The sequence below is a fragment of the Artemia sp. Qi Xiang Cuo genome, chromosome 9, assembly GCF_049724085.1.
Source record: "Artemia sp. Qi Xiang Cuo chromosome 9, ASM4972408v1, whole genome shotgun sequence".
In the NCBI taxonomy this organism is placed as follows: domain Eukaryota; kingdom Metazoa; phylum Arthropoda; class Branchiopoda; order Anostraca; family Artemiidae; genus Artemia; species Artemia sp. Qi Xiang Cuo.
The window spans coordinates 4,832,412-4,857,520 of NC_142802.1; the positions used below are offsets into that span (position 1 = coordinate 4,832,412).

The 25,109-nt window shown below is 34.4% G+C and overlaps 1 protein-coding gene across 1 annotated transcript in view; it reads left to right on the forward strand.

Annotated features, from left to right (window-relative positions):
* Positions 1–2,702: 2,702 nt before the first annotated feature.
* The window catches only part of put (activin A receptor type 2 punt), a 73,523-nt gene continuing 51,116 nt past the window's right edge, over positions 2,703–25,109 (forward strand). Inside the window, exons 1-5 of the mRNA XM_089094245.1 lie at positions 2,703–2,893; positions 10,095–10,255; positions 18,210–18,387; positions 20,618–20,757; positions 23,290–23,448. Of these exons, the coding sequence (XP_088950371.1) occupies positions 2,812–2,893; positions 10,095–10,255; positions 18,210–18,387; positions 20,618–20,757; positions 23,290–23,448 (720 nt within the window). The 5' untranslated portion in view covers positions 2,703–2,811. The remainder of the gene's footprint in view (positions 2,894–10,094; positions 10,256–18,209; positions 18,388–20,617; positions 20,758–23,289; positions 23,449–25,109) is intronic.

Genomic DNA, 25,109 nt, shown 5'->3' on the forward strand with positions numbered 1-25,109 from the left:
GAATGTAAACAATTTTTTTTTGCGAATCGCATCAAGTTTTCCATTTCAAGTCGACTAGAGGATTAATGAAACTAAATTAAACACTACTCTTTGTGTCCAGTTTTTTAAAAGGGTGTATGTTGTTAATAATTGCTGAAATTTTCTCTCCAGCATACAAATAGCAGGCCAAACTATAAATTCTAAAAAAAACAAAAAGATTTAAAGTATTATTTTATTTTCCCTGAAAAGACTAAGTCAATATAAAACAAACAGAAATTAAACGAAGGATTTTTTGTAGGAACTTCGAAAAGGGCTCATTCGATTGAGAAGAGAAAGGGATAATGCCCTTTTTAATAGCCGAAAGTAATTGGACGGCAACCAGTCCCCTTCCCACTCCCACCCTTTCATTTGCCCATTATATTTAAAAACTAAATGTTACCTTAAGATTAAATCAAAATGCACTGTGTTAATGCTAATTCCCAATAAGGCATCTCAGCAGTATCCCAAGAACGATTCAGAGTATTATGTTCAAACTTTTGGGGCTACTTCTGCTCTTAAAAATTAACCAAATCAAAATAGCGTAAGTGTATCCAACTATCAAAGAAAGTAAACAGATTTTTTGTTGCGAATGGTATCAAGTTTTCTATTTCAGGTCAACTAGAGGAGGTATGAAACTAAATTGAACACTACTATTTTTGTCCAGATTTTTAAAAGGGTGTATGTTTAAAAAAAATTGCTGAAAATTTTTTTTCAGCATACAAATAGCAGGCTAAACTATAAAGTCTTAAAAAAAAAACGAAAAGATTCAAAGTATTATTTTCTTTTTCCCTGAAAAAACTATGTCAATATAAAACGAACAGAAATTAATTAAAAAACTTTCCAAAAAATTAGTTTTTCAAAGAAAAGTAAAGAACTCCTTTAAACCAAAAATGAGCAAAAATAAAATCAAATAATCTATTAAGCGTGAAACTACCACATATCAGAATCGATAAATAAATTAAACCTAAAACGAACTGATATTACAATAAATAACCGAGTCAAACTCAAAACGAGCAGAAATTAACATTAGTTGTGCTCAAAACCCCTATGCCTTCCCATGGCCAGAACATAATTTGCACTTTACTGAAAAAATATAAATGAATATGCATTGTCAGTTTAATATTCATATACTGATATTTAGTAATCAAAATGTTAATATTATTTTATTTAATAAAGTTATAAAAGTAAAAACATTTATATTTTTTCAGTAAAGTGCAAATTATGTTCTGGCTTTGGTTAGGCATAGGGGTTTTGAGCCCTACTCATGTTAATTTCTGCTCGTTTTGAGTTTGACTTGGTTATTTATTGTAATTTCTGTTCGTGTTGGGTTTCATTTACTTATCGATGCTGATTTGTGGTAGTTTCACGCTTGATAGATGATTTGATTTTATTTTTGCTCATTTTTGGTTTAATGGAGTTTTTTACTTTTCTTTGAAAAACTTATTTTGTGGAAAAAGCTTTTTTTTAATTAATACATAAATTAAGCCATGTTATTTTAATGCTAAGTGTTATTTTTAATTGTTCAAATCTGTGAACAACAAACAGTCAATAGTAAAAATCGTGGTTCTCTTTTTAAATTGTGTTTCATATCTTCCTATTCTTCCAAACTGTTTTCAACTGTAAAAAAAAGAAAACACCCTGGGCCTTGGCTATTCTACTCTTAGCATCTTCACTGCACCTGCTGTTTTTACTAATAATCCTACCAGGGTAAGTGAAGTTGTTCACTTGTTCAATCTTTTTGTTCCCCAGTACCACCTTTTCATCTTCACTTATTCCTAGTCTTAGCGACTTAGTCTTCTAAACATAAATTTTCAAACCTTTTCTAGCACCTTGAACTTGCAAAAGCACTAACAGTTCATTCATTTTGTTCACACTTTAATCTAGGATGCTTAAATCCTCAGCATAGTCTAAGTCCAGCAAGGTTTTACTTCCCTTTGATTCCTTGTTATCCCATTGCCTTTCCTGTGCTCCTTAAAACAAATTCCTTCAAAATGATCCATACAAAAGGTGCTAGAACACAGGCTTCCTTAACTCCTGATTTAATACGAAAACCAGCTACTAACTTAATGTCCTGGAAGTGTAGCTCAAGAACAAGCTTAACCGCAGCAGTGTTATTCTTGGACATAGCACTAATCACTAATGTATTTGTCTGGTAGCCTTATACCATACAAGGATAAGACCTTCGCTAAAGCTCTTCTATGAGCTGATTCAAATGCTTGCTCATATTGTATAAAACTGAGGACTAAAGGTGTTGGATGACTCGTGCACTTCTCAATTGGTGACCTAAGAGTGGAAATTTGGTCAACAAATCCTCCACCCTTCCTAAAACTGCACTATTCTTCTCCTAAAACTCTTCCTACAGCATCTTTAATTCTAAAAAGTTTCATCACACTAAGTAATTTGCTACCTACAGAGACCAGGCTAGTGCCTCTATAGTTACCGCACTCACTCTTATCACCTTTCTAATTCAGGTTTTGTGCTGATCTTAAGAGGAATGCCCCTGTCCTTTTTGCAGGTATGACTACATATGTTCACATTAGGACAGAGGGTACATTAGGCCTATTGTATTCTTTCCTTTTGTTTTTTCTCCACTTCTTGTAGAAAATTGTCCTTATGCTATTAGCAATAAGATAAATTAAGTTTTAAATAACTTTTTGTTTATTTGTTCTTTCTTTCAGAGACCCGAGGGCACACTTTTGAGACTATGAAACTACATTTTTGTCTTTCACCTGTCATTTCTGTATTACAAAGGTGATGTATGAAGGATCTACTACTTGAAAGTCTATCTGAGTTATGTTGAAAATGATTATGAAAATCAATTCACCCATTGAGATTGGATTTCTTTGTTTTGTTGTCATTCTTGATATATCTTATGGTAAGTAAACAATATAGTTTTCATTCCTCTTTTTTAGTTTATTTTCATGTTATTCATTTTTTTTTTGCTTAATTGCTATTGTTTATTTAACTTATTAGCTAGAAACAGGAAATGATTGCTTCAGAGCCAAGCCAGTTGTTTCACTTTAATCTTTAGTTGAAACAGCAGCAACATTTCCTTGTCTTGGCAATTAAATGTCAACTATAGCGATTTTATTTGCTTTGTCAATTAAATACTGGGGGGATAAAAAATTCAACTTTATTTGGCTATTATACCATTTTAATAAAAAACAGCAATAAAAGATAAGTGATTATCAGAGGCAACGCTATAGTGTTGCCTATAGTAAAGGCCATACCACTCCAATGTTTTATTAATTTTTTCCCCAGAGGCACTTCATATGGAACTTGTCTTCACATAAACTTCAGAGGAGGCTCATTCGATTGCAAATCGAGAGTTCTAGTGCCCCTTTTTATGATTCAAAAGTGATTGGAGGGTGACTAGCCCCCTCACGACCTTTTTTTTCCAAATGCATCCGATAAAAATTTGAGATAGCCATTTTTTTTTTAAATAGTTCAAAGATCATATAACAAAAACTCTGGTGTCAACACACCCCCCCCAGAGCCTGGGGGCAGGTGTTGTAAGTTATGCTCTGGGGGCATATATGGTTCTTATTGAAGGAATGCTTTATAAACTTCAGAGAGGGCTCATTTGAGGGGAAATTAAAAGTTGTATTTCAGTTTTTGAGAGTCAAAAGAGATTGGAGGACAACTAGCCCCCCCCACGCCCCTTTTTCCCCAGATGCATCTGACACAAATTTTGAGATATTCATTTTGTTAAAAATAGGTCAAAAGTCCGATAACAAAGACTTAGGTGTTGACACAATCCCCAGGACCTGGGGGCAGGCATTGACAGTTATGCCCTGGGGGCTTATATGGTTCTTATGAAAGGGATGCAAGTATAAACTTCATAGAGAGCTCATTGGATTGGAAATTGAAAGTTCTAGTTCACTTTTTAAGAGTCAAGAGATCAGAGGGTATCTAGCCCCCCCCCCCGCACCCTTTCCCCCCCAAAACCATCCACTACATATTTTGAGATAGCTATTTTTAAAAAATAGTTAAAAAATTAGATAACAAATACTCCATTGTCAACACAACCCCCTCCCCCCAGGGCCCGGGGGTAGGCGTTGTAAGTGTTTTCCTGGGTGCGTATATGATTCTTATGAAAGGGATGCTCGTATAGTTCAGGGAGGATTCATTTGATTGAAAATTGAAAGTTCTAGTTCACTTTTTAAGAGTCAAAAGAGATCCAAGGGCAAGTAGCCCCCCCCCCCCACACACACCCCTTTTCCGCAAACCCATCCGATAAAAATTTTGAGATAGCCATTTTATTAAAAACAGTTCAAAGGTCAGATGAGAAAAACTCCTGTGTCGACGCAACCCCCAGGACCCGGGGGGCAGGCGTTTTAAGTAATGCTCCGGAGGCTTATATGGTTCTTATTGAAGGCATGCTCGTATAAACTTCGGAGAGGGCTCATTTGATTTGAAATGAAAAGCTCTGGTTTACTTTTTAAGAGTCATAAGAGATGGGAGGGTAACTAGCCTCCCCCCTCCACGCCCTATTTTCCTCAAACCCATCCGATAAGAAGTTTGAGATACTCATTTTGTTTTTGATGGTTCAAAGATAATATAACGAAAACTCCGGGGTCAATACAATCCTTCAGGGCCCGGGGTAGGGGTTGTAAGTTATGCCCGGGGGGGCATATATAGTTGTTATGGAGGGATGCTCATTTAAACTTCAGAGAGGGCTCATTTGATTGGAAATTGAAAGTTCTTGTTTAGTTTTTAAGAGTCAAAAGAGATCAGAGGGCAACTATCCTCCCCCACGCTCCTTTTCCCCCAAATACATCCGATAAAAATTTTGAGATAGCCATTAAAAAAAAATAGTTTAAAAGTAAGATAACAATAACTCCGGTGTCGACACAACCTCCCAGGGCCCGGAGGCAGGTGTTTCAATTATCCCCTGGGGGTATATATGGTTTTTATCGAAGGGATGCTCGTATAAATTTCAGAGAGAGCTCGCTTGAATGGAAATTGAATGTTCTAGTTCAATTTTTTAGAGTCAAAAGAGGTCGTAGGGCAACTAGCCCCCACGCCCTTTTTTCCCCAAAGCCTTCCGATACAAATTTTAAGATAGCTATTTTTTTGAAATAGTTCAAATTTCAGATAACAAAAACTTCGGTGTCGACACAACCTCCCTGGGCTCGGGGGGCCGGCCTTGTAAGTTTTGTCCTGGGGGTGTATACGGTTCTTATGAAAGGGATGCTCGTCTAATATTCATAGAAAGCTCATTTGACTGGAAATTAAAAGTTCTAGTTCACTTTCTCAGAGTCAAAAGAGATCAAAGGGCAACTAGCCCCCTCCCACGCCTTTTTTTCCCAAACCCATCCGAAAAAAATTTTGAGGTGACCATTTTGTTAAAAATAGTTCAAACATCAGATATTAAAACTTCATGGTCGACACAACCCCGCAGGGCCCGGGGACAGGCGTTGTAAGTTACATCCTGGGGGCATATATGGTTCTTATAGAAGGGAAACTCATATGAACTTCAGAGAGAGTTCATTTTGTTGAAAATGGAAAGCTCTATTTCACTTTTAATAAGTCAAAAGAGATCGAAGGGTAATAAACCCCCCCACACCCTTTTTTCCCCAAACCCCCCGTGATAAAAATTTGAGATAGCCATTTTGTTAAAAATAGGTCAAACATCAAATAATAAAAACTCCGAGGTCTACACAAACCCATTTTTTTACTTTGATATTGTTACTTTGATACTAGTTTTTATACTTTGATGAACATTTGATGTTGAAAACAAATCTTGATTTTGAAATAAGAAATTTTTAAAAACTTGAAACTTTTTGCAATCAAAAACGAACAAAAATGAATTAAAAAAAAAATTTCCGAAAAAGAAGTTTTTCAAATAAAAATAAAGGTCATTTTAAACAAGATCAGCTGATACAAATACCTGTTAAAATTCAAACTCAAAACGACCAGAAATTACTATTTCAGAAATTACTGAAACTTAAATTGAATGTACAAATCAAGCTGGAAATGAACAAAAATCACTACAAACAAGAGTTTGGATATCGTCTCCTTCTCTCACTGTAAAAGTCTAAAACCTACTGCCTCATTGGCGCTTTACAGAAATTAAATAAAAAAACAAGTTTTTTTAACTGAAAGTAAGGAGCGACATTAAAACTTAAAACGAAGAGAAATTATTCCGAATATGGAAGGGGCTGTCCCCTCCTCAATACCTCGCTCTTTACGCTAAAGTTATATTGTTTTAAAAAATAAAGTTGTGTGGCAGATTCAAACTGTAGCGTAAAGAGCGAGGTATTGAGGAGGGGACAGCCCCTTTCATATACGGAATAATTTATGCTCGTTTTAAGTTTTAATGTCGCTCCTTACTTTCAGTTAAAAAAACTTGTTTTTTTTTTTTAATTTAATTTCTGAACGTTTTTGAATTAATGTAGCTTTGATTTTGCTCACCGTACATGAATAATTACAATGAAAGTTGCATATTAATTTTACTTTTCCTGAAAAAATATAATATTTCTTCTGGTATGTCTTCTGGGTGTCGAGTATGTCTTCTGGCAGAGCTTAAAAAAGAGAAAAGTAATGATACAAGCTGTTTTTCGTGTTTTTAAAGCCCCCTTCCCCATCCTTCACACTGTGAATAAAATGGCCTAGTTTTTACAATGTATGTTATGTTTTCCCAAAAAATTATACAATCTTTCTGTTTTTTACTGTTTTGGAAGATAATGGATAAAAAGGCCCTTCTTAGATCTACCAAGAATTAAAACTTTGAGAGTTATAGGTAAAAGTGCTAAAATGCAAAAAGACTTGATATTCATTTCCAAATTATGCTTTCTTTCCAATTATCTGTCCCATCTGAATGAATTTAGTAATTCCCCTTTTCCCTCCAAGTTCTAACAATCTGCTCCTATGCACATGACTTATAGAGTCTTTTAATGTCCCTTGTCAGTTTTAACTTTTTGTGTAGTAATTTGAAATTTACTGTGAAATGAAATTTTTTGAGATGATAATTTCATGCAGTTTTGATGTTTTCTAACTTTCAGAACTCGAAAAGTAATTAAGGGCATGGTTTCGCAAACACTGTATGCTTTCATTTTTATGAAGAAAGATGTGTATGAGCGTACAAGCGGGATAGGAATTAACCCCCGCCCCCAAAGATTCATTCCAAGGACTCACCCTATTAGAGATTGATTTCATTTGTCAAATATATTTCCCTAATATATTACCTTTGTTGGATTTTCAAAATAATCACAGTTATATTTATGGATATGATATTCTGTGGTCTTAATTGTAACACTTTTCTCTGTAATTTCCTTTTTTTTATTTTTTTATTGTTCTTTGGAGGGTTTGGATAAGAAGACTCAATCCTAAGATCTATCCAAGAATTTTCGTTTTTACCAAAAGTTTACCAAAACGTTTTTGGTAAAAAGGAAAATTTTACCAAAACTTTACAAAAGCTTTTTACCAAAAGTTTACCAAAATTTGGTCTAATTTGTTTTTTTGACTGGTATGTCAAACAACCAGATGCTGGAAAAATATGGTTTAATCCTGAAAAGCCGATCCTCGCCCAAAGAAGGTGGGAAGAGGTCATAAGGAAGGATCTAAAGGAAATTCAAACTTCATGGGAGTGAACAAAGTGAAGTTCGAATAAATTGGGGTGGAGGAGAAGCGCCCGTGGCGATTTGTTAGTAGCAGTAGTTGAAGTTAAACGGGTGGAGAAAAAGATTCCCTTCTAAGGTCTATCCAAGAATTTTTCGCAGTTTCCCAAATTTTTTAATTTTTATTTTTGACATGGAGTAACATAGGAGTCATGGGAGTGAATAAAGAGTGAAGTTTGTGTAGATTGGGGTGGAGGAGGAACGCCGCAGTGATTCGTTAGAAGCACTAGTTGAAGTTAAAGGGGCGAAGAAGAAGATTGCAGTGTAAGATCTATTCAAAAGTTTTCCGCAATTCCCAAAAAAAATTTCAATTTTTCTGTTTTGAAAACTTGGTCTCTTGTGTTGAAAAAGGTTGTTCTTAAAAGCCTGCTTGTGGTTATTTTTCATGCCGGTTTTATAAGCCGAAGATAAAACATTTTTTATGATTCTGTATATACAAGTGGGATTATGAATACTGCTTTTCCCGAATGACAAGTGCAAGTTAGACCAGTGAAAGTTGGGAAAATTCAGCTATGAGCAAGGACACTGAATAGTTTAACATATCATTTATTTATTTAAATGTAATTCTACTATATTGTTGCATACTGACTATAGCAAATATATTATTATGTAAGGAAAATGACGTTTTTTGTTGCTTGTAAGAGAGAAAAAAAAGAATTAAGCCTGAGTTTATGTTTTTGTTTTGTTTTTATTAACATACGGGTCACAAAAACACAACAGTTAAATGTCCATATAATACTAACGAAACAAAAATAAACAATACCATATTAAATTCACAATAAGTTCCAGCACGAATTAGCGTGAAACGGCCCTTCGTTTTAGGTATTAATAAAAAAAAACGTTCCGAATAATAGATTTTTCAAAGAAAATTAAAGGCAATTTTAAACTTAAGCTCATCAGATACAAATACCTTTTAAAATTCAAACTAAAAACGACCAGAAATTACTGTTAAAGAATAAATGAAACCCAAAACGAACAGAAATTAAATAAACAATCATAGCAAAAACATACAACAAGTAATAATCCAAATGAATAAATAGATCTTAAAGCGATTGATGCTTAGATTGAATATGAAAATCAAGCTTAAAACGAAAAAAAAATTTCCATAGAAGTATAAATGAAACTTAAAACGAACAGAAATTAAATAAACCATCAATGCAAAAAAACATACAATAGATATTAATGTAAATTAATAAATAAATCTTAAAACGAGTGAAACTTAAATTGAATATACAAATCAAGCTTGAAACGAGCAAAAATCACCACAAACAAGAGTTTGGGTATGACCTCCTCTCACTGTAAAAGTCTAAAACCTCCTGCGTCATTGGCGCTTTACTGAAAACCAATTTCATGACAAATATTTTCTTTTGTACTTAATGTTGAAAATAAACATAAAAATTATAGTAACATTTTTAACTGATAAGTTTTCAGCAATTAATATCATTATACATCAAATATTCAATTTAATTTATTAGCTCTTTTTAAAGTAGTTAAAGACGAATATATTTTCCCTACAAACAAGTGTTTTGATTCTGCCTCCTTTCCTAACTGTGAATAAAAATCAAAAGCCTACTGCGTCATCGGCGCTTAACTGAAAACGGATTATATTACAAGTATTTTCTTTTCCTGTTCTTACAGCATTGAAAATAAAAATACAATTACAGTGAAACAAATTCTTGGACTGGTGGATCTTTCAACAATTAATATCATTATACATCATATATTCAATTTGATGTTGTTTATACTTTCCAAGACTGTTCAAGACGCATATAGTTTTCAGTAAAGCGCCAATGACGGAGTAGGTTTTAGACTTTTACGGTGGGAGAAGGAGGTCATACCCAAACTCTTGTTTGTGGTGATTTTTGCTCGTTTCAAGCTTGATTTGCATATTCAATTTAATTTTAAGGCTAAAATAAGCCTTTTTAAGCCTTAAGTTTAAGGCTAAAATATGTTGTCATAAGGGATTTTGAGTAGTTAATTTATCATTTTATTTTATTTCATTCAATGTAAATTTATAATATTATAGTACATGGAATATATTGATGGCCATTTATTATTCAAAAAAATTATTTTTTATGTTGCTTTTAAATGATAAAAATCGAGCCTGAGTTTATATGATTCTTTGTTTTTAAGTATTGCAACTAAGTGTGAATATTGTGGCCCAGGGAATTGTTCTCCTGGGGATGGAAAATGTAGCCATAAAAAATTCTGTACAGGTGAAAATGTATGGCCAATGGAACTCAGAGTATTTAATTTATATGTTTTGTTTATTTAACTAAATGTTAATTCATTTTATTGTGATATATTTTTTATGGCAGATTTATTGTAATTTGAAGAAGATCTTATTATTTTTATTATATAATTTTATATATTATTTTTTATTATATAATTTTTTTATTATTTTCGTATAAATAAATAAATTGAGCCTAGATTTATAAGGCTTTTCATTTTTAGGTACTACAACTGAGTGCGAATATTATGGCCCGGGGAATTGTTCCCCTGAGGCTAAAAAATGTAGCCATAAAGAATTTTGCACTAGTGAAAATAATGGTGCATCGTGCTATGTTGCTTGGAAAGTCAACCCTGGTAATGGACAAGTTGAAGTTTCATTAAAGGCAAGTGTCTAATTCCTTCTTATAATTTTACTCACCTGTTGCTAAATCTGAAAACCTCAGTTGAACTATTCAGTAGATAACCACTTAACCTGAGTTACAAAACTAACAACAAAGAAAATTAGAAATAAATTTTATTGCTAGTGTTTTATTTTAATGCGCTAATCGTTCTAACAGAGAAAAATACTGGATTTTTCAAATGATGGGTAAAACAGTTTGTAGATAAATAACCCTGAAAAGGAATACGATTTGAAAAGGGGTTGAATAAATCTTAAAAAACAGCTTGGAAAATGTCCAAATGCCAATATTTTGATAGAAAAACAGAAGAAAAGAAAAAAAAAATAGGTATTCTTAGGCAAAGTGTTTTGAAATGTGTTAAGGATACATTATTTCGCTTGTTAGTTCCTTTAAAGTAGTCAAAACCCGAAAAAGAGCTTTTGTAGGCTTTTTTATTTACGTAAAAGGGGGAGGGGATTTTGTGTCAACAGTATTGGGGAAGTTAGAAACTTGGTCTTCTTAGCCGTTTTTAGGCTTCAGAATCCTGTCATTGCTGCATGAAGTGATACTTATATTATACTCTTTTCCATTGTTTATTTTTTTATTGATATTTATTGAATTGTGAATATCATTAGCATTTTCTTTACGATTTTCATTATTATAAATAAAAGATTAAATAGGGATAAAATCCTTTTAATCGACAGTGTTTCACAAACAGTGATAGAAATTCACAAAAATACCAGATATTTCGGTCACATATGCAGAGACCGTCATCAGTTATCACTGTTTGGGAGACACTGTCAATTAAAAGGATTTTATCCCTATTTGAACTTTTATTTATCGTCATGGAAAGGCAGCGTGATCTCCGAAATTATCTACGTCATTTTCATTATTATTATGTATCATCGTCATTAGCAGTTTTGTTCAGCTTTTCAGTAAATCTGTACATAAATAATTTCTAAAAATGGCCACGGTTGAACCATTTATAGGTTTCAGCTCAACCTGACTTATACAACAAACAACAAAGAATGTAAAAAAGGAGAAATTTTAGTGTTAGTTTTTTATTTTTTTTTATTTTTTTATTTTAATGCACTAATCTAGTAGAGAAAATATGCCGGATTTTTTGGTGCTTTCTTATCGTGGCTGTCGCGCCAAAAGGTTTCAGATATTTTTACGCTTTTTGGATAATTGCCAAAAAAATTTTGTTAAGCTGTCCTCAAATGGAGGATCAGGAAAGCAGTGTAGATGAGAAGGATCGACGTATAAGGATCAGCCTATTGAACAAACGCTGCCCTGCTGATTATCCTTTAAAGAACAGCTGAGCAACGGTTGTTTGGCAATCATCTCAGAAGTTCAAAAACGTCTCATACGACCTTCTGGTGGGGCAGTAACGTTATGTGCTTGAGTATGAAGAATGTTTTAGTCGTATTTTAGTGCATACTTAGCATAAATCTCTAAAAACTTATAAATTTATTGACAATAAAACTGTTTCTTTTTAATTCGAGTAATCATATTCCCTAAATATGATTTCCCGAGAATATCCCTAAAATTTCCCTAAAATATTTATTTTAGGGAATAAGCTCGTTACAATGTAAAGGTAACGATTGAATCAGGGTCTTTAAGCCTAAAAAAAAAAAAATAGCATTCAAAGATTTGATTTTGAAAAGCCCATGTCTGTCCCTGAAAATTAACCTTCTTTGAAGTATTATTCTCCCCTCCCTGCAATCGCATAATTTCGTCAGAATCCTGAGGGGGGGGGGTGTTGTAGCCAGTTTTCCCAAATCAAGTGAAAATGACAATGAAAAATGAAAAATGATCCATATTTTACCATAAATGCAAAGATATACTAAAGAAAACTGAATTTTTTCTCTAGATACTTGAATTACGCAGGCTTATCTTAGTTTTGACAAGATTTTTTGCAAAACTAAATTTCAGCTGGGGGGGGGGGCTTGGGGTCTGGAGGGGGCAGTTGCCCCTCTGCCCAATAGTAAATTACGCCCCTGTTCTCCTGAAAACACAATATTTTGCTAATGCATCCTACACACAATGGATTAGGCTGTGGCTACATTTAATAAGCTCTACAGAGATAAAACGTACCGGAGGCTTGATTGGGTTTTGGTCCTGCGATCGGGATTGGGACCTAGTGAGATTATAATCTCATTAGTTTTCCCAATCTAATAGTTATAATTCTGTTATATTGACCTTCGAGGGTCTATAGGGTAAGATACCTAGTTCAAGTTCAATCATTTTATTATTCACATATACATGTACATATTTGACACAGGCCCATGATGGGACAAGCTCGAAAAACTGGGCCTAGACAAAGATAAAATAACAAACAACACTACAGTACAAAGATATACGCGACGGTAAAGATACAATAGCACAAAAGTAATATGAAAGTAGCAGCTAGCCCAGGGTTCATAAAAAAATATTAATATTATTAAATATAAATTAATACTAGAAGGTAGCCGAGAGGCCCACATTCACCCAGAGTAACAAAACATACAAATAACTTTATCTTATTAAATAGACGCTAAATTACATAATTTTCAACTAAATGAAATTTCAGATTTCCTTCTATCAATTGAATAGGAGTAAATTTATCAATTAGATCCTTTTGAGCATCCCAGCACCGGGCTATCGACACAAACGGAGCAAATTTAGATCTCTCAGTACTATACTTGTCTTGAACGTGTTTGACGTTTTGAAAAACTGCTAAAAACATTTACACTTGATACTGTCGGGTTTTTGTTAACTATTTCTGGTTATTAGTAGCTTTTGTTTATGTATTCTGAACTTATGATCTTCTTTTGTACAAAAGCGTTCCAAAGCAAACTGCTTTCTAGTGCTGATGTTTCACAGCGCGCTGCTTTGATACGCGTCACAATTTTTACAACAATATGTAAAGGGATTCGAGCCCCCTTATTTATTATGCTGTTTTTATTATAAACTGTTGGTTGAAAAACGTTGCATAACGACGAACCTAATCTATTCGTTCGATTCCAAGCCCAACTTCAGTTGCTATAACATGGTCTCTATTAAGCTACCTTTTCCAGTCATTGAAACGCTAGCCTCAGCAGTTTTTAATGCATACGTATACACGTATTTAAAAGGCAGTGGCCCTATACACAAAACAAGACAGAAAAAATATATAAAAAATTGAACAAATCAAACAATAGCACTCAAAACTTTGAAATTATAACTTCTGTGCCTCTAAAACCGCTCTATAAAACTTTCCACCGCAATAATTAGCTCCCTAGAAGAGGTTCCAAAGATACCTTGGAGCGGTAATGCACCCCTCCCTTAAAAAAAACTATTCCATAAATTCTCCAAACTTTGGCAATTACTCAGAAAATGTTCAAGGTCATTCCAATACTCCCGACAAAGGGGGCAAGGACACCTACCTCCCGATCCATCTTCATCATAAGAATTCCAGTTTTACAATAATGTCTTTTATTTCACGTTGAAATTCCATCCCAGTCAATATTTTCTAAATTATTTTGTGATACTTTTCTTCAAGTCCCTCTGTAGTTTTTTCTCCCGATATTTTTTTGTCTGCTGTAATCTTTTTAATATCTCTTGGTTGCATTTTCTCAATCTGTTATCGTTTTCTCCTGCTTCTCAGTCTTTGCTTATTTCTCTTTATTTCCCTCACTCTGTTTCTCATGCTTAGCCCCCCTCCCTATTTTCCTCTCTATCTTCCTGTCTAGGATTTCTCTTTCCTCCCCGTTCTTCCTTGCTTTAGTTTCATTATAGGTAATGGGTGGGTTTCAGTATTATCACCTATATTTGCTTGGAGAGAGGATTGATAGTCTTTTGAATGTCGCTAAGCATGTAAGTATTGAACTGGATAGAAAAGGGGAATCAAATTGTTACCAAATATGTGCAAAAACTGAAAAGTTGTGCATATATTGTATTCACCAACAAGTAACCCTTTTTTTCAGGATATTACATTATAATTTTGATATTATTGCATACCCAATTTGGCAAAGAATTCGAATCGCGTCGGAAACCGGGACTGTGATGTGGAATCGGTATCAGAATCAAAAAATGTTTTGGTACCGTCTCATCTCTAGCCTAATTGTAAAATGAAGAAAAAGAAGATGAAAATAGAACTGGTAGTTCTAACCAAGTTTATCGCCATTCTCGAATAAATTTCTGCTCCAAAATTTACCATAGAATCTGTGCAGGCTAAAATGGCCTTAACCTGCAGGCTTTCTCTTACAAAATTCCAAATGCTGCAGATATAACTGCCTCATCCCCATATTGCAGATCCTGCAATATCAGAAATGAAACACCTGACCATTGCCTATTCGAATGTAATGTGCTAACGCCTGCATAGTTTACCCTTCAAAATAAACTGATAAAGTGTTTCAAACACCAAAACTACCACCATCATTTAAAAGCCTGGGTGACCAAACCTGCACAAAGAGTATTGAACTCGTATTATTGACTTGGGTTCCTGGAACCCAAGGAGCAACTACAAGACATAAATAGCAGTAACATTTAAAGGTTCAACACACCTCTTATAAACACAGTGGTCGTATAAACTTCGGAGGGGGTTCATCGGATTGATAATCAGAAGTTCCAGTGCTCTTTTTAAGATTCAAAGTGATCGAAGGGCTGATGGCCACCCACACCTTGTATTTTCCCAAAATGCATCTGATAGAATTTTGAGATGGACATTTGTTGTCGTAGAAACTTCAAAAAAGGCATAAACTCATGAAGGGAGCACTAATTGTCGTTACAGTGACCAGTAATTAAAAAAGACATAGAAGGGTGAACAAAGGTACAATCACACTTTTTTATACACTTGTTGGCCAAGTGAAAACGACAGGCAATAGAATTCTTCCCTGATTTGGCTTCAGGAACTAATTTACTAATAATACTCAAGTTGTCACTGACCCCTGGAACTGGAATATTGGCTGAGTTCACACTTAAATTGTCACTGACCTCTGGATCTGGAATATTGATTGAGTTCTCATTTAAGTTTTCACTGACCTCTGGAACTAGGTGACCGATTAAATTCATATTTGAGTTGACACTTGATTCATTAATATTCATGTGTTGGGAGTTGTTGCTTGTAGATTGAATTGCAGTTGGTTTCAAATTGGCGTTTTTTTTTGTTTTTTTTTGTATTCACAAATTTTAGACAGTAAAACTTGTTACAATCATAGATTTAAAAAAGAATAGAAATTAACTTGTCCCCCTAAATTTTCACATACTGGACTTCCAAAATTCTCCAAATTTTACACCAGGCCCATTTGAAAGTGCAAGTCCCTGAAATATCGGATAATTAGATAGTAACAAAACCCAGTACATTTACTTTTACCAAAGGCTTATATAGCTATAATTTATCGCTGTAACTAGAGTAATACGTCTAGTTCTGTCTATTTGGAGACTATGTTAAAAGTGAACTACTCATTTTTTTTTTTGCTTGACGAGGGTCACTGTTTGCTTATTTTTTGTTAAAATGAATAGTTTCATGTGACAGGTTCGTATTGTCTCTTTGGATAAATGAAGAATAATAGTAGCCGCTCATATGGTTTTCCTCATTGAAGGACATATTCTGTGAAATTTAAGAATTAAAACTTAGTTTTCCAAGAAAAGGTATTTTTACACCACAGCCTTGACTAAGGTCTCCTGTCGGGTGTTACTCACCGTAAAGAGTAATGTCGACTTGTGACTGCTGCTAGTACTGATGCATTTGGAATTGTATTTGGGAAAGCTATTGGACATCATTGTTTTGATCGAACATGGGTCCTGCTAGTTCTATTACGGATTCTAGGTCAATCATTGTTTTGGTTGAACTTAAATCTTACGAGCATTTTGATTGGGAAAGGCTATTGAGCCATCATTGTTTTGGTTGAATATAGATCATACTTGGATTTTGTTATCGGGCAATCATTGTTTTGGTTGAACTTAGGTCCTAAGAGTATTTTGGATTATCCATACGAGCATTGCACGTCTGGAAGGAATTTGGAAAAGCTATTTGACCGTTATTGTTTTGGTTGAAGATAAGTCCTTCTAGTTTTTGATGGATCTACCTACAGCATAATCTTTATGCGTAAATGTAGTGACATTCTGAGGGGGTGGTCAATTTCTAGTCGGAAGAAAAAGAAATGAAAATAGAAGCAGACGTACGATTGAAGGGGGAGGTGGAGTTGGAGTTTTGGTAAATCATACAACAGGAGCAGAACTGTTATACTTTTAAAAACCTGGTTTTGCGAGAATAGGCTTCAAATTTGAGGTTTAGCTGTTTGTAGGATCGAGGGGGTCTCTTTTTTGAAAAAAAGTCGTTTTTGTCTTTTTGTCTTTTTTTTTGAAAAAAGACAGATATCAAGGAGGCACACTTGTGCCTCTATAAAGAGGCGACCCACCACAATGTTAAGCGATTTCCGGTCCTAGCGGTCGCAGAGAGACAGCGGTGATCGCACTTTGTAGCCCAATTTCTAACTAAGAAACGTGCAAAATTTCACCCCCCTCCGACTTTATCTTCATGGGTAAAAGTGGGCCGGAAGTTTCGACCCTCCGACCACAGCCCCCCTTTAACGTTGTCCGATTGGGCTGAAATTTAGAGGTTAAGCTTTCCTAGGGCCCGGGAGCTTATCCTCGAAATTTCAGCTCAATCCGATCACTGTTTTCCAAAAACCAAATATAGCCACTTAAAGTTTATTTCTCTTTTTTTTTATCAGCCACGCCTACAGGCCACAGTTGGTAACAGATCCGGGTGAATGAGGACTCATTCGAAGCGGAATTGGACCTGTTAAGGCCTTTTGATATTTTCAGACCAAAAAAATCATCCCCCGAATTTACATTTACAAAAAACCTCGTTTTCCTATAAGAGCCCATGTTAATTTTTCCCACCACAGCCCCACTTTAACGTTGTCTGATCGGGCTGAAATCTAGAGGATAAGCTTTCCTGGGGCCTGGGAGCTTATCCTTAAAATTTCAGCTCAACCCGATCACTCCTTCCCTATTTTCCAAAAACCAAATATCAAGTGTTGTGGGGATTTGCTTGCGCCAAAAATACATCGCACAGAATAAAAATAATGTAATGTCTCTGTGGTATAGTGGTCGCTATTCCTGACTGTAAGGCGGAAGACCCGAGTTCGATTCCCCGTCAGAGAATTTTTTTTATATATTGAATATAAAGTTTAAAAAAGAAACTCAGTTTCTTTTTTAAATCCAATCTGTTAAATCCTTCGGCTCAACAGGCGTCTCCAGAAGAATATCACAGTCGGCCTTCAGGTTACAGGTAAGTCTCCACTGCTTTGATAACAGGGGCCTGGGGCGGCTGATAAAAATATTACTGTGCATATGATTTGAGTATTCAGGAATTAAAAGCCTTAACACAAGAATCTTCAAAAGCGGGGGGTTTGGGAGGCGGCCGCCCCCCCATCTTTAACTCCTCAAAAGATCAGCTAACAGTCAGTCAAGCAATAATAAGTTATAAACTGTACAAAAACGTGCATAAATTATTTGAAAAAAACTACGTTTTCTAAAGAGTCAAAGAGGCTGAGTCACAAGTTCGAACCTCAAAACGTACAGGGATTAGGAGGTGCATTTCGGGGGCTACCACCCCCCAAACCCCCGCTTCCGTATATGAAAGGGGCTGTGCCCTCCTCAACGCCTCGCTCTTTACGCTAAAGTTTTTATTGTTTAAAAAAAAGAGTTGTGAGAAAGTCAAACTTTAGCTTAAAGAGCGAGGTGTTGAGGAGGGCACAGCCCCTTTCATATACGGAAGCGGGGGTTGAGGGGCGGCAGCCCCCCCCCCCCCCCACCTTCTAATACCTGAACATTATAAGATCTTAACGTGTAGCTCAGCCTCTTTAAAACTTTAGAAAACGTAGTTTTTTTCAAATAATTTGAGTAGAATCGGGGGTTTTCATACTCTGAATTGTATTGTCCAGTCCCTATCAGTTATTATAAAAAAAAATTATGATTTGTGTTCTAGGGTTGTGCATATGGTCATCGGGATTGTGGAAATTCTTCTTGCCTTGGAGACTTGAGAAGTTCAAAAAATAGTACAATCAAAACTTACTATTGTTGCTGCCTTGAAAATAACTGCAATTCAGAATTTTCAATAAATCCGAATCAAACGTTTGTCAGCAAGCCTTCGAACTTAGAAAGTGGTAAGTTCTGTCACTCTAGGATCGCGCAGATACATTTTGTGCAAAAATCCATGTTTTTAAGACGTACAGCGAATCGTCTTCAGCAAGCAATTCTATAGCGTGATTGAGACTTTTTTTTTTTCTTTACTGTTATTCAATTTTTACATTACAGCAATGACCTACTGTCCAACAATGACCTGAGCTTAATTTGACCTACTATCCTCTAGGCAAATGCACAGCGAAGAAGATTCATTAACCTCCCTCCTTCCTCCAAAAAATCTTAATATTGTAGTTAATTTTTCCTTTTATTTTACAAATCTGTTGTTTGTTATTGTTTTAACGAATACAGCTTCTATATAAGGTTTTGTGTCTGTTCGTTCGGTCTCTTTTATTGATCAATCTAGAATGGAAAGGTTACGACTAAGCTAATGCTCTCTTAAGACTAAATTAAGACTAATTAAGATTAAAGATCAAAACTAATTAAGACTAAAAGTTAAGACTAATTAAGATTAAAGACTAAAACTAATTAAGACTAATATCTTTGGAATTTTAGAGAGCAGTTGCGAAAAATGAATAGAAGATTTAAATTGCTGCGAGAACTTTGTAGCCTTATTTTGTGCTATTGACGGGTATTGAGCAATGTTTCTATGAAGCTGAGAATTAAAAAGATAGTTAAAAATTGATGTGATTGATCAACTTCTTATGCCTCTTCTCTTGTAGTCATTAATTTATTTGAATATATTCTAATTATCTATTTGTTTATTCTAATTATCTATTTGTTTAAGATTCTTATTTAAAGATCTTCTGGGCACCCTTTTACAAATAATTTGCAATTTTTGGGATTAAACCTTACACTTTAGAAAAATGATTCTGACTATACATTCATAAAAGAAAACAACAAAACCCAAGACTTAGAAAACAATAAAAAGCAAATAAATACGAATCATCTATTTTTCCTAATAAGTCTTCTGGGCACTCTTTTACAAATAATTTGCAATTTTTGGGATTAAACCTTACACTTTAGAAAAATGATTCTGACTATACATTTGTAAAAAAACAAGAAAACCCAAGACTTAGAAAAAATAAAAAGCAAATGAATACGAATCACATATTGTTCCTAATAAGTCTTCTCTAAAGGTGTTTTCGGTTGTTTTATGGTTTTATATTTAGTCTATCAGTAAGCTATACTTACTTGACTTATGTCTCCTGCCGGGCGCTGCTCGGCGTAGAGAGTGACGTCAGCCTCCTCCATCCGCTTCGGTCCATGGCAAGCGTTTGCACATTGCTCAACCTGATATTTGCCATCGTCAGGAACTCGGACAGGCTGTCAGACCATCGTTTCTTCGGTCGGCCGCGAGGTCGCTTCTAACCGGCTTTGACAGGGTCGAAGTCATGGATCGTTTTCGCAGGTATGTTTGGAGGCATTCGAAGTAGGTGTCCGAACCATCGTAGTGTTCGCTCGGCTGCTTGGGTCGAAAACTGAGACTGCTTGGTGAGCTGCAGTAGCTTCTCATTGCTGACGAAGTTGAACCATCGTAAACTTTCGATCCTCCTCTGGCTCTTCGACTGAGACATCAATTTCCTTGAGGGTTGCGGCTAATACTTGCCACGTGTCACCTCCATAGAGCATTACAGTGCCAACGATGGCATTGAAAATCCGCAGCTTCGTCGTGCGACTGATGTCTGAGTAAGCTATACGTTGGTAAAAATCAGGGGGAGGGGATAGAATTTTAATATCTTGTGTTTTCTTTGTAGTATTTATTGATGTGGCTTGGAAATGTGCTTATTTAAGTATTATTTATGTATTAAAAATTATTACATGCCGATATATTATTTATGTATATTACTAAATATTATTTAAGTATTATATTCAAACATACTTATTCATTTCTTAAATAAGTATTGAATAAGGTTTTCGTACTAGTCACATGCAGTGCTTTGCCTCAAGATAAATTTGTTTGCTGCCAAAATCTCCCATGACAAAACTTTCCTTGAATCTAAAAAATTTCACCCTAACACGGTTCTGGCTCTTTAGATTGAGATTTTAAGTTTTTCTTAATGCTTGGATTGAAAATACAGAAAAAAAAAATGCATTTTTTGGATACTTTGTTTCTAATTTTTCCAGGACGGTTGTCTTCAGGTCCATTTACGGTGCTAATTCCCCCCCCCCCTCAGGTATGTTTGTGTAGATTTATGAACTAAAAGTATGTTTGTGTACATGACTCCAGTTGACTTATTTTTTTTTTCTCAGTAATTCCAGTTCGACACAATCCTTCCATTGCTGTAATCAATGCATTAATTTATACTTTGGCCATTTTGATTGTTCTTACCTTTTCTGTTGCCATTGGCTACTGGATGTATAGGAAAAAGAAATTATCTCGATTCAATGAGGTAATGTTGACTTTTTTAAATTAGCATTTTGCTTTTCCACAATCTTTTTATTATTTAGAAAAGAGTCGGTAAAAAAAAATGTAGGCCTATCTGTTTTCAAAACCCTAATTTTCTTTTAATTAGATTAAATATTTTAACAAAATATTTAATAAAGATTAGTCAGTTATTCTTATCTTTTTAATTAAATAGTTTTTCACTTTTAAATATTGTGCTTATTAAGTAAGGAAATTACTTATTGCATATTACATTACCTATTTAGTAAAAATGTCTTATTATTTTAGCTCTGATTTTTCTGTTTCATTTTGGTTTTGATCTTACGCTGAACTCGGTTTTAGACTAGCATTTCTATTTCTTACGTTTTTTCTATTTTAAAAACAAATGAAAGATCGGCAATCAATAAATTGTATCCAATTAATCATATTCATTATGGCAATTAGAAAACGTTAAAGCGGTAATTGAATTTATCCGTACGAATAAAACTATTTTATAGTCAATTTTCAAAACCTTAAAAGAATTGTCTAAAATGGCATGTCTAAGTGATTTCGAGAATATATCAAGAATTATTTCGTTAGCTTTGGTTGTAGAATGTCATTGTGTTTTTTTCCTTTTCTCTGATTTTTCTTGCTCCCTTGCTTTAGTTTTCTTTACATTTAATGGGATGGATTCTTTTCCTTTTATCTGATTTTTCTTGCTCCCTTGCTTTAGTTTTCTTTTCATTTAATTGGATAGATTTTTTCCTTTTCTCTGATTTTTCTTGCTCCCTTGCTTTAGTTTTCTTTTCTTTAATGGGGTTGATTTTTTATTGTTTAATCCCCTTTCTCTGATTTTTCTTGCTTTTTGCTTTAGTTTACTTTTCATTTAATGGGATGGATTTTTTTTTAGTTTTTTCCTCCTTCTCTCTGATTTTTTTGCTCCCTTGTTTTAGTTTTTTTTTAATTTAATGGGATGGATTTTTTTTCTCCTTTTCTCTGATATTTCATGCTCCCTTGCTTTAGTTTTCTTTTCATCTTATGGGATGGATTTTTTCCCCTTTTCTCTGATTTTTCTTGCTATCTTGCTTTAGTTTTATTTTCATTTAATGGGATGGATGGTTTTTATCTTTGGCCTCTACTTGCTTCGAGAAAAGACTGATTGTGTTTCGAAACGTTATTCAAAACTTGATTCAGATCATGAGAAAAAAATTGGATAAAGCAACGAATTTTTTCCTTGCCTAGAAATTGGATAAAACACAAATTAAATACGAATCCAGGTTTTAAATAAAAATTAATAGTCACTGAACTTAACACGGTCAAACATTAACATTTAATAAAAGGGGTGGGTATATCACACAAAGGGGTAATTGAATGTTTCCGTATTAATTATACTGAGGTATAAAGCCGCTTTTTTTTAAACCTTCCTTACAAAAAATGAAAAAAGAAATATGTAAAATATTTCTTTTGATTATATATTTTCTTTTTCTATAATATATTCATATTTGTTGCATTGCTCTAGTTGTTCTGCGAGTTAAACTTCTTTGTTTCTTAATGTGACAGAACCATGAGTCCGACGTTCGCCCGGTCGTGACGCTCGCGACGACGCTCGGTAAAACGAAAGATATTTTTTCTTAACCTCTTTATTTCATTTGATTTCCTTATATATCTTTATTTCCTTAATCCCATTTTATTTTATTCGATATAGAAAATAAAACCATTAGGGCATTAAACGTCTGGGTATTTGTAGCATCATTTAACTGAAAAATGTTTTTTCTAAATTAATTAAGGCCCTAAACTAATATTCCCAAAGTCGTGACCCTATCTAGATCGTTTTTTTCTCACCGGAAAATGGTAGTATACCATTTAAAAAAAAATTTATAGTGCTGTTTTTGAGAAAAAAGATCTACACTAAAATTAAATAAATCATATTTTTTATAGTGAGCTTAATGTTTTTCGTTTGATTGGATAGATGCCTTTGGTTTTCCTTAAAACCTCACCGAGGTTTTAAAAACGAAACTGAACAGTGATTAAGCTTAAAAGGCTGAAAATTAATCTATAATAAAAAATATAGAATACAAGAGTTAGAATTAAATGGATAAGATAAATTAAATAAGCTAAATTAATTATATAGAATCCAACGAGTCCTATGCAAAGGAAGAGAGAGAGAGAGAGAGAGAGAGAGAGAGAGAGAGAGAGAGAGAGAGAGAGAGAGAGAGAGAGAGAGAGAGAGAGAGAGAGAGAGAGAGAGAGAGAGAGAGAGAGAGAGAGAGAGAGAGAGAGAGAGAGAGAGAGAGAGAGAGAGAGAGAGAGAGAGAGAGAGAGAGAGAGAGAGAGAGAGAGAGAGAGAGAGAGAGAGAGAGAGAGAGAGAGAGAGAGAGAGAGAGAGAGAGAGAGAGAGAGAGAGAGAGAGAGAGAGAGAGAGAGAGAGAGAGAGAGAGAGAGAGAGAGAGAGAGAGAGAGAGAGAGAGAGAGAGAAACGATCCGATTTGGGATCAGAAATGCGAAAAATTATGACATTATCACATAACTAGAAAATTTTAAATATTTTTGTTAAATTTAGCTTCCAACCTCTGACACGACATGCTACGAGAGTCCATCTCTGACACAGAACACAATTCCTGTTCATTTAATGGAGGTCAAAGCAAGAGGGCGTTTTGGCGCAGTTTGGAAGGCTGTGAGAAAGGCGGAAGTTGTAGCTGTTAAAATATTTCCACCACAGGTAATGGTTACGGATATATTTATTTTGAACATAGGCACATTTCCTGCTTATTACTTGGATTCTTGTTTAATTTAAAATTTTTGACCTAAAAAAATTGTTAAAAATAGAATAAATAACGGTCTTAAGTGTTCTGTTGAATATCCCCACTGCAGATAATAGTCAATTTTGAATAATTGATTTTTGTATCCATGAGCTCTATCCAATTTGTTTTTTGCGTTGACCTAGTGGTAAACTCCTGCACTGATTTTGGGGGTTGGTGGTGTTTGAAGCTTTAAAAAGTAGCCTTTATTTTTCAAGTTGGAGTGAGTCTTTAGGGGGGGTTTGACTAATAATCTCCTATCGTATGAAGGAGCTAATTTTGATTTAGTATGGAACAGATTTATTTAAAGCATAGGTACATCCCTTGCTTATTACTTGGATTCTAAAAAAAAGTTAGAATTTTTTATTTAATCTGTAAGTCTGCCCTAAGAAATTGGGTTAGAAAAGCAGAACAGTTTTAACTGTTCTTTTGAATATAAAGTATATGTTGAATATAGAATAATTCATTTCCTTAGAGAACCTGAGCTGTGTCCAATTCGATCCAATTCGAAATCGTATCAACCTAGTGGTGAGTTCTCGCATCTAATTTTGGGGGGCTGGTAGTGTTTGAAGCTCAAAAAACTACATTGAAGCCTTACTTTTTCAGGTCTTTGTGGAACCCCGAGGGGGTCCGACCCCTGACCCCTTAACGTTTGAAGGAACACATTAGATTAACTATTGAGAATAGAATCTGAAGAGGCGGCGTATTTTGGCTTTTATTTAGAAAATGAATGGAGTGTAAAACAAAAATTAAATTCATGTGCTTTTCAGCTACTATTTTCAGACTAAAGCAGAATTTAGTGAAATTTTGTGGTAACTTGCACAAAGATTAGTTCACCTAGTTCAACCTAGTGGGTTCACCACTAGGCTAACTCTAATCAAATTGGAAAAGGGCCATTCCTCAAAAGATTCCTTTAAATTTTTTTATCGATTTTCTTAAACGAAACATTTGGTGTAACGCTCTTGACTGTCAATCATTAAACGTTCCATAACGCCCACAAACCTCATCTAGAAATAATAATAATTAAAAGTATACAATAACACTTTTTTTTCGTTACACAATACTTTATATTAAATGTTTGTTTCTGTTGCAAGGATTGATTTGGCTTTTCTTGAAGAACAATATTATAAATTAGGTGGAAAACGGAAATATTGACTTCAAGGGTTTCTCACTTAAATTGTTCCAATAGCAACGGTACCTGCTGATAATTTCTTTTCAAACGGGGAAAACAACTTTTGTGAGAAAACAAATGTAATAGGGGAAGTACTTACTTTTAAGACAACTTAATTTAACTTGATTTTAAGACAACTTAATTAAACCACTGTATAATAAAGGTCATAAGAGTGAGTGTCTTAATTATCGACGTATTAGTCTGGTTTCTGTAGGTAGCAAATTGCTTAGTAATAGGATACTTTTTAGACTGAGAGATGCTGTAGACAAAGTTTTAAGAGAAGAACAGTGCGGTTTTAGAAAAGGTAGAGTTGGTGTCGACCAAATTTTCACTCTTAGGTTAATAATTGAGAAGGGCCTTAGTTGTCAAACACCTTTGGTCCTCAGTTTTATGGATTATGAGCAAGCGTTC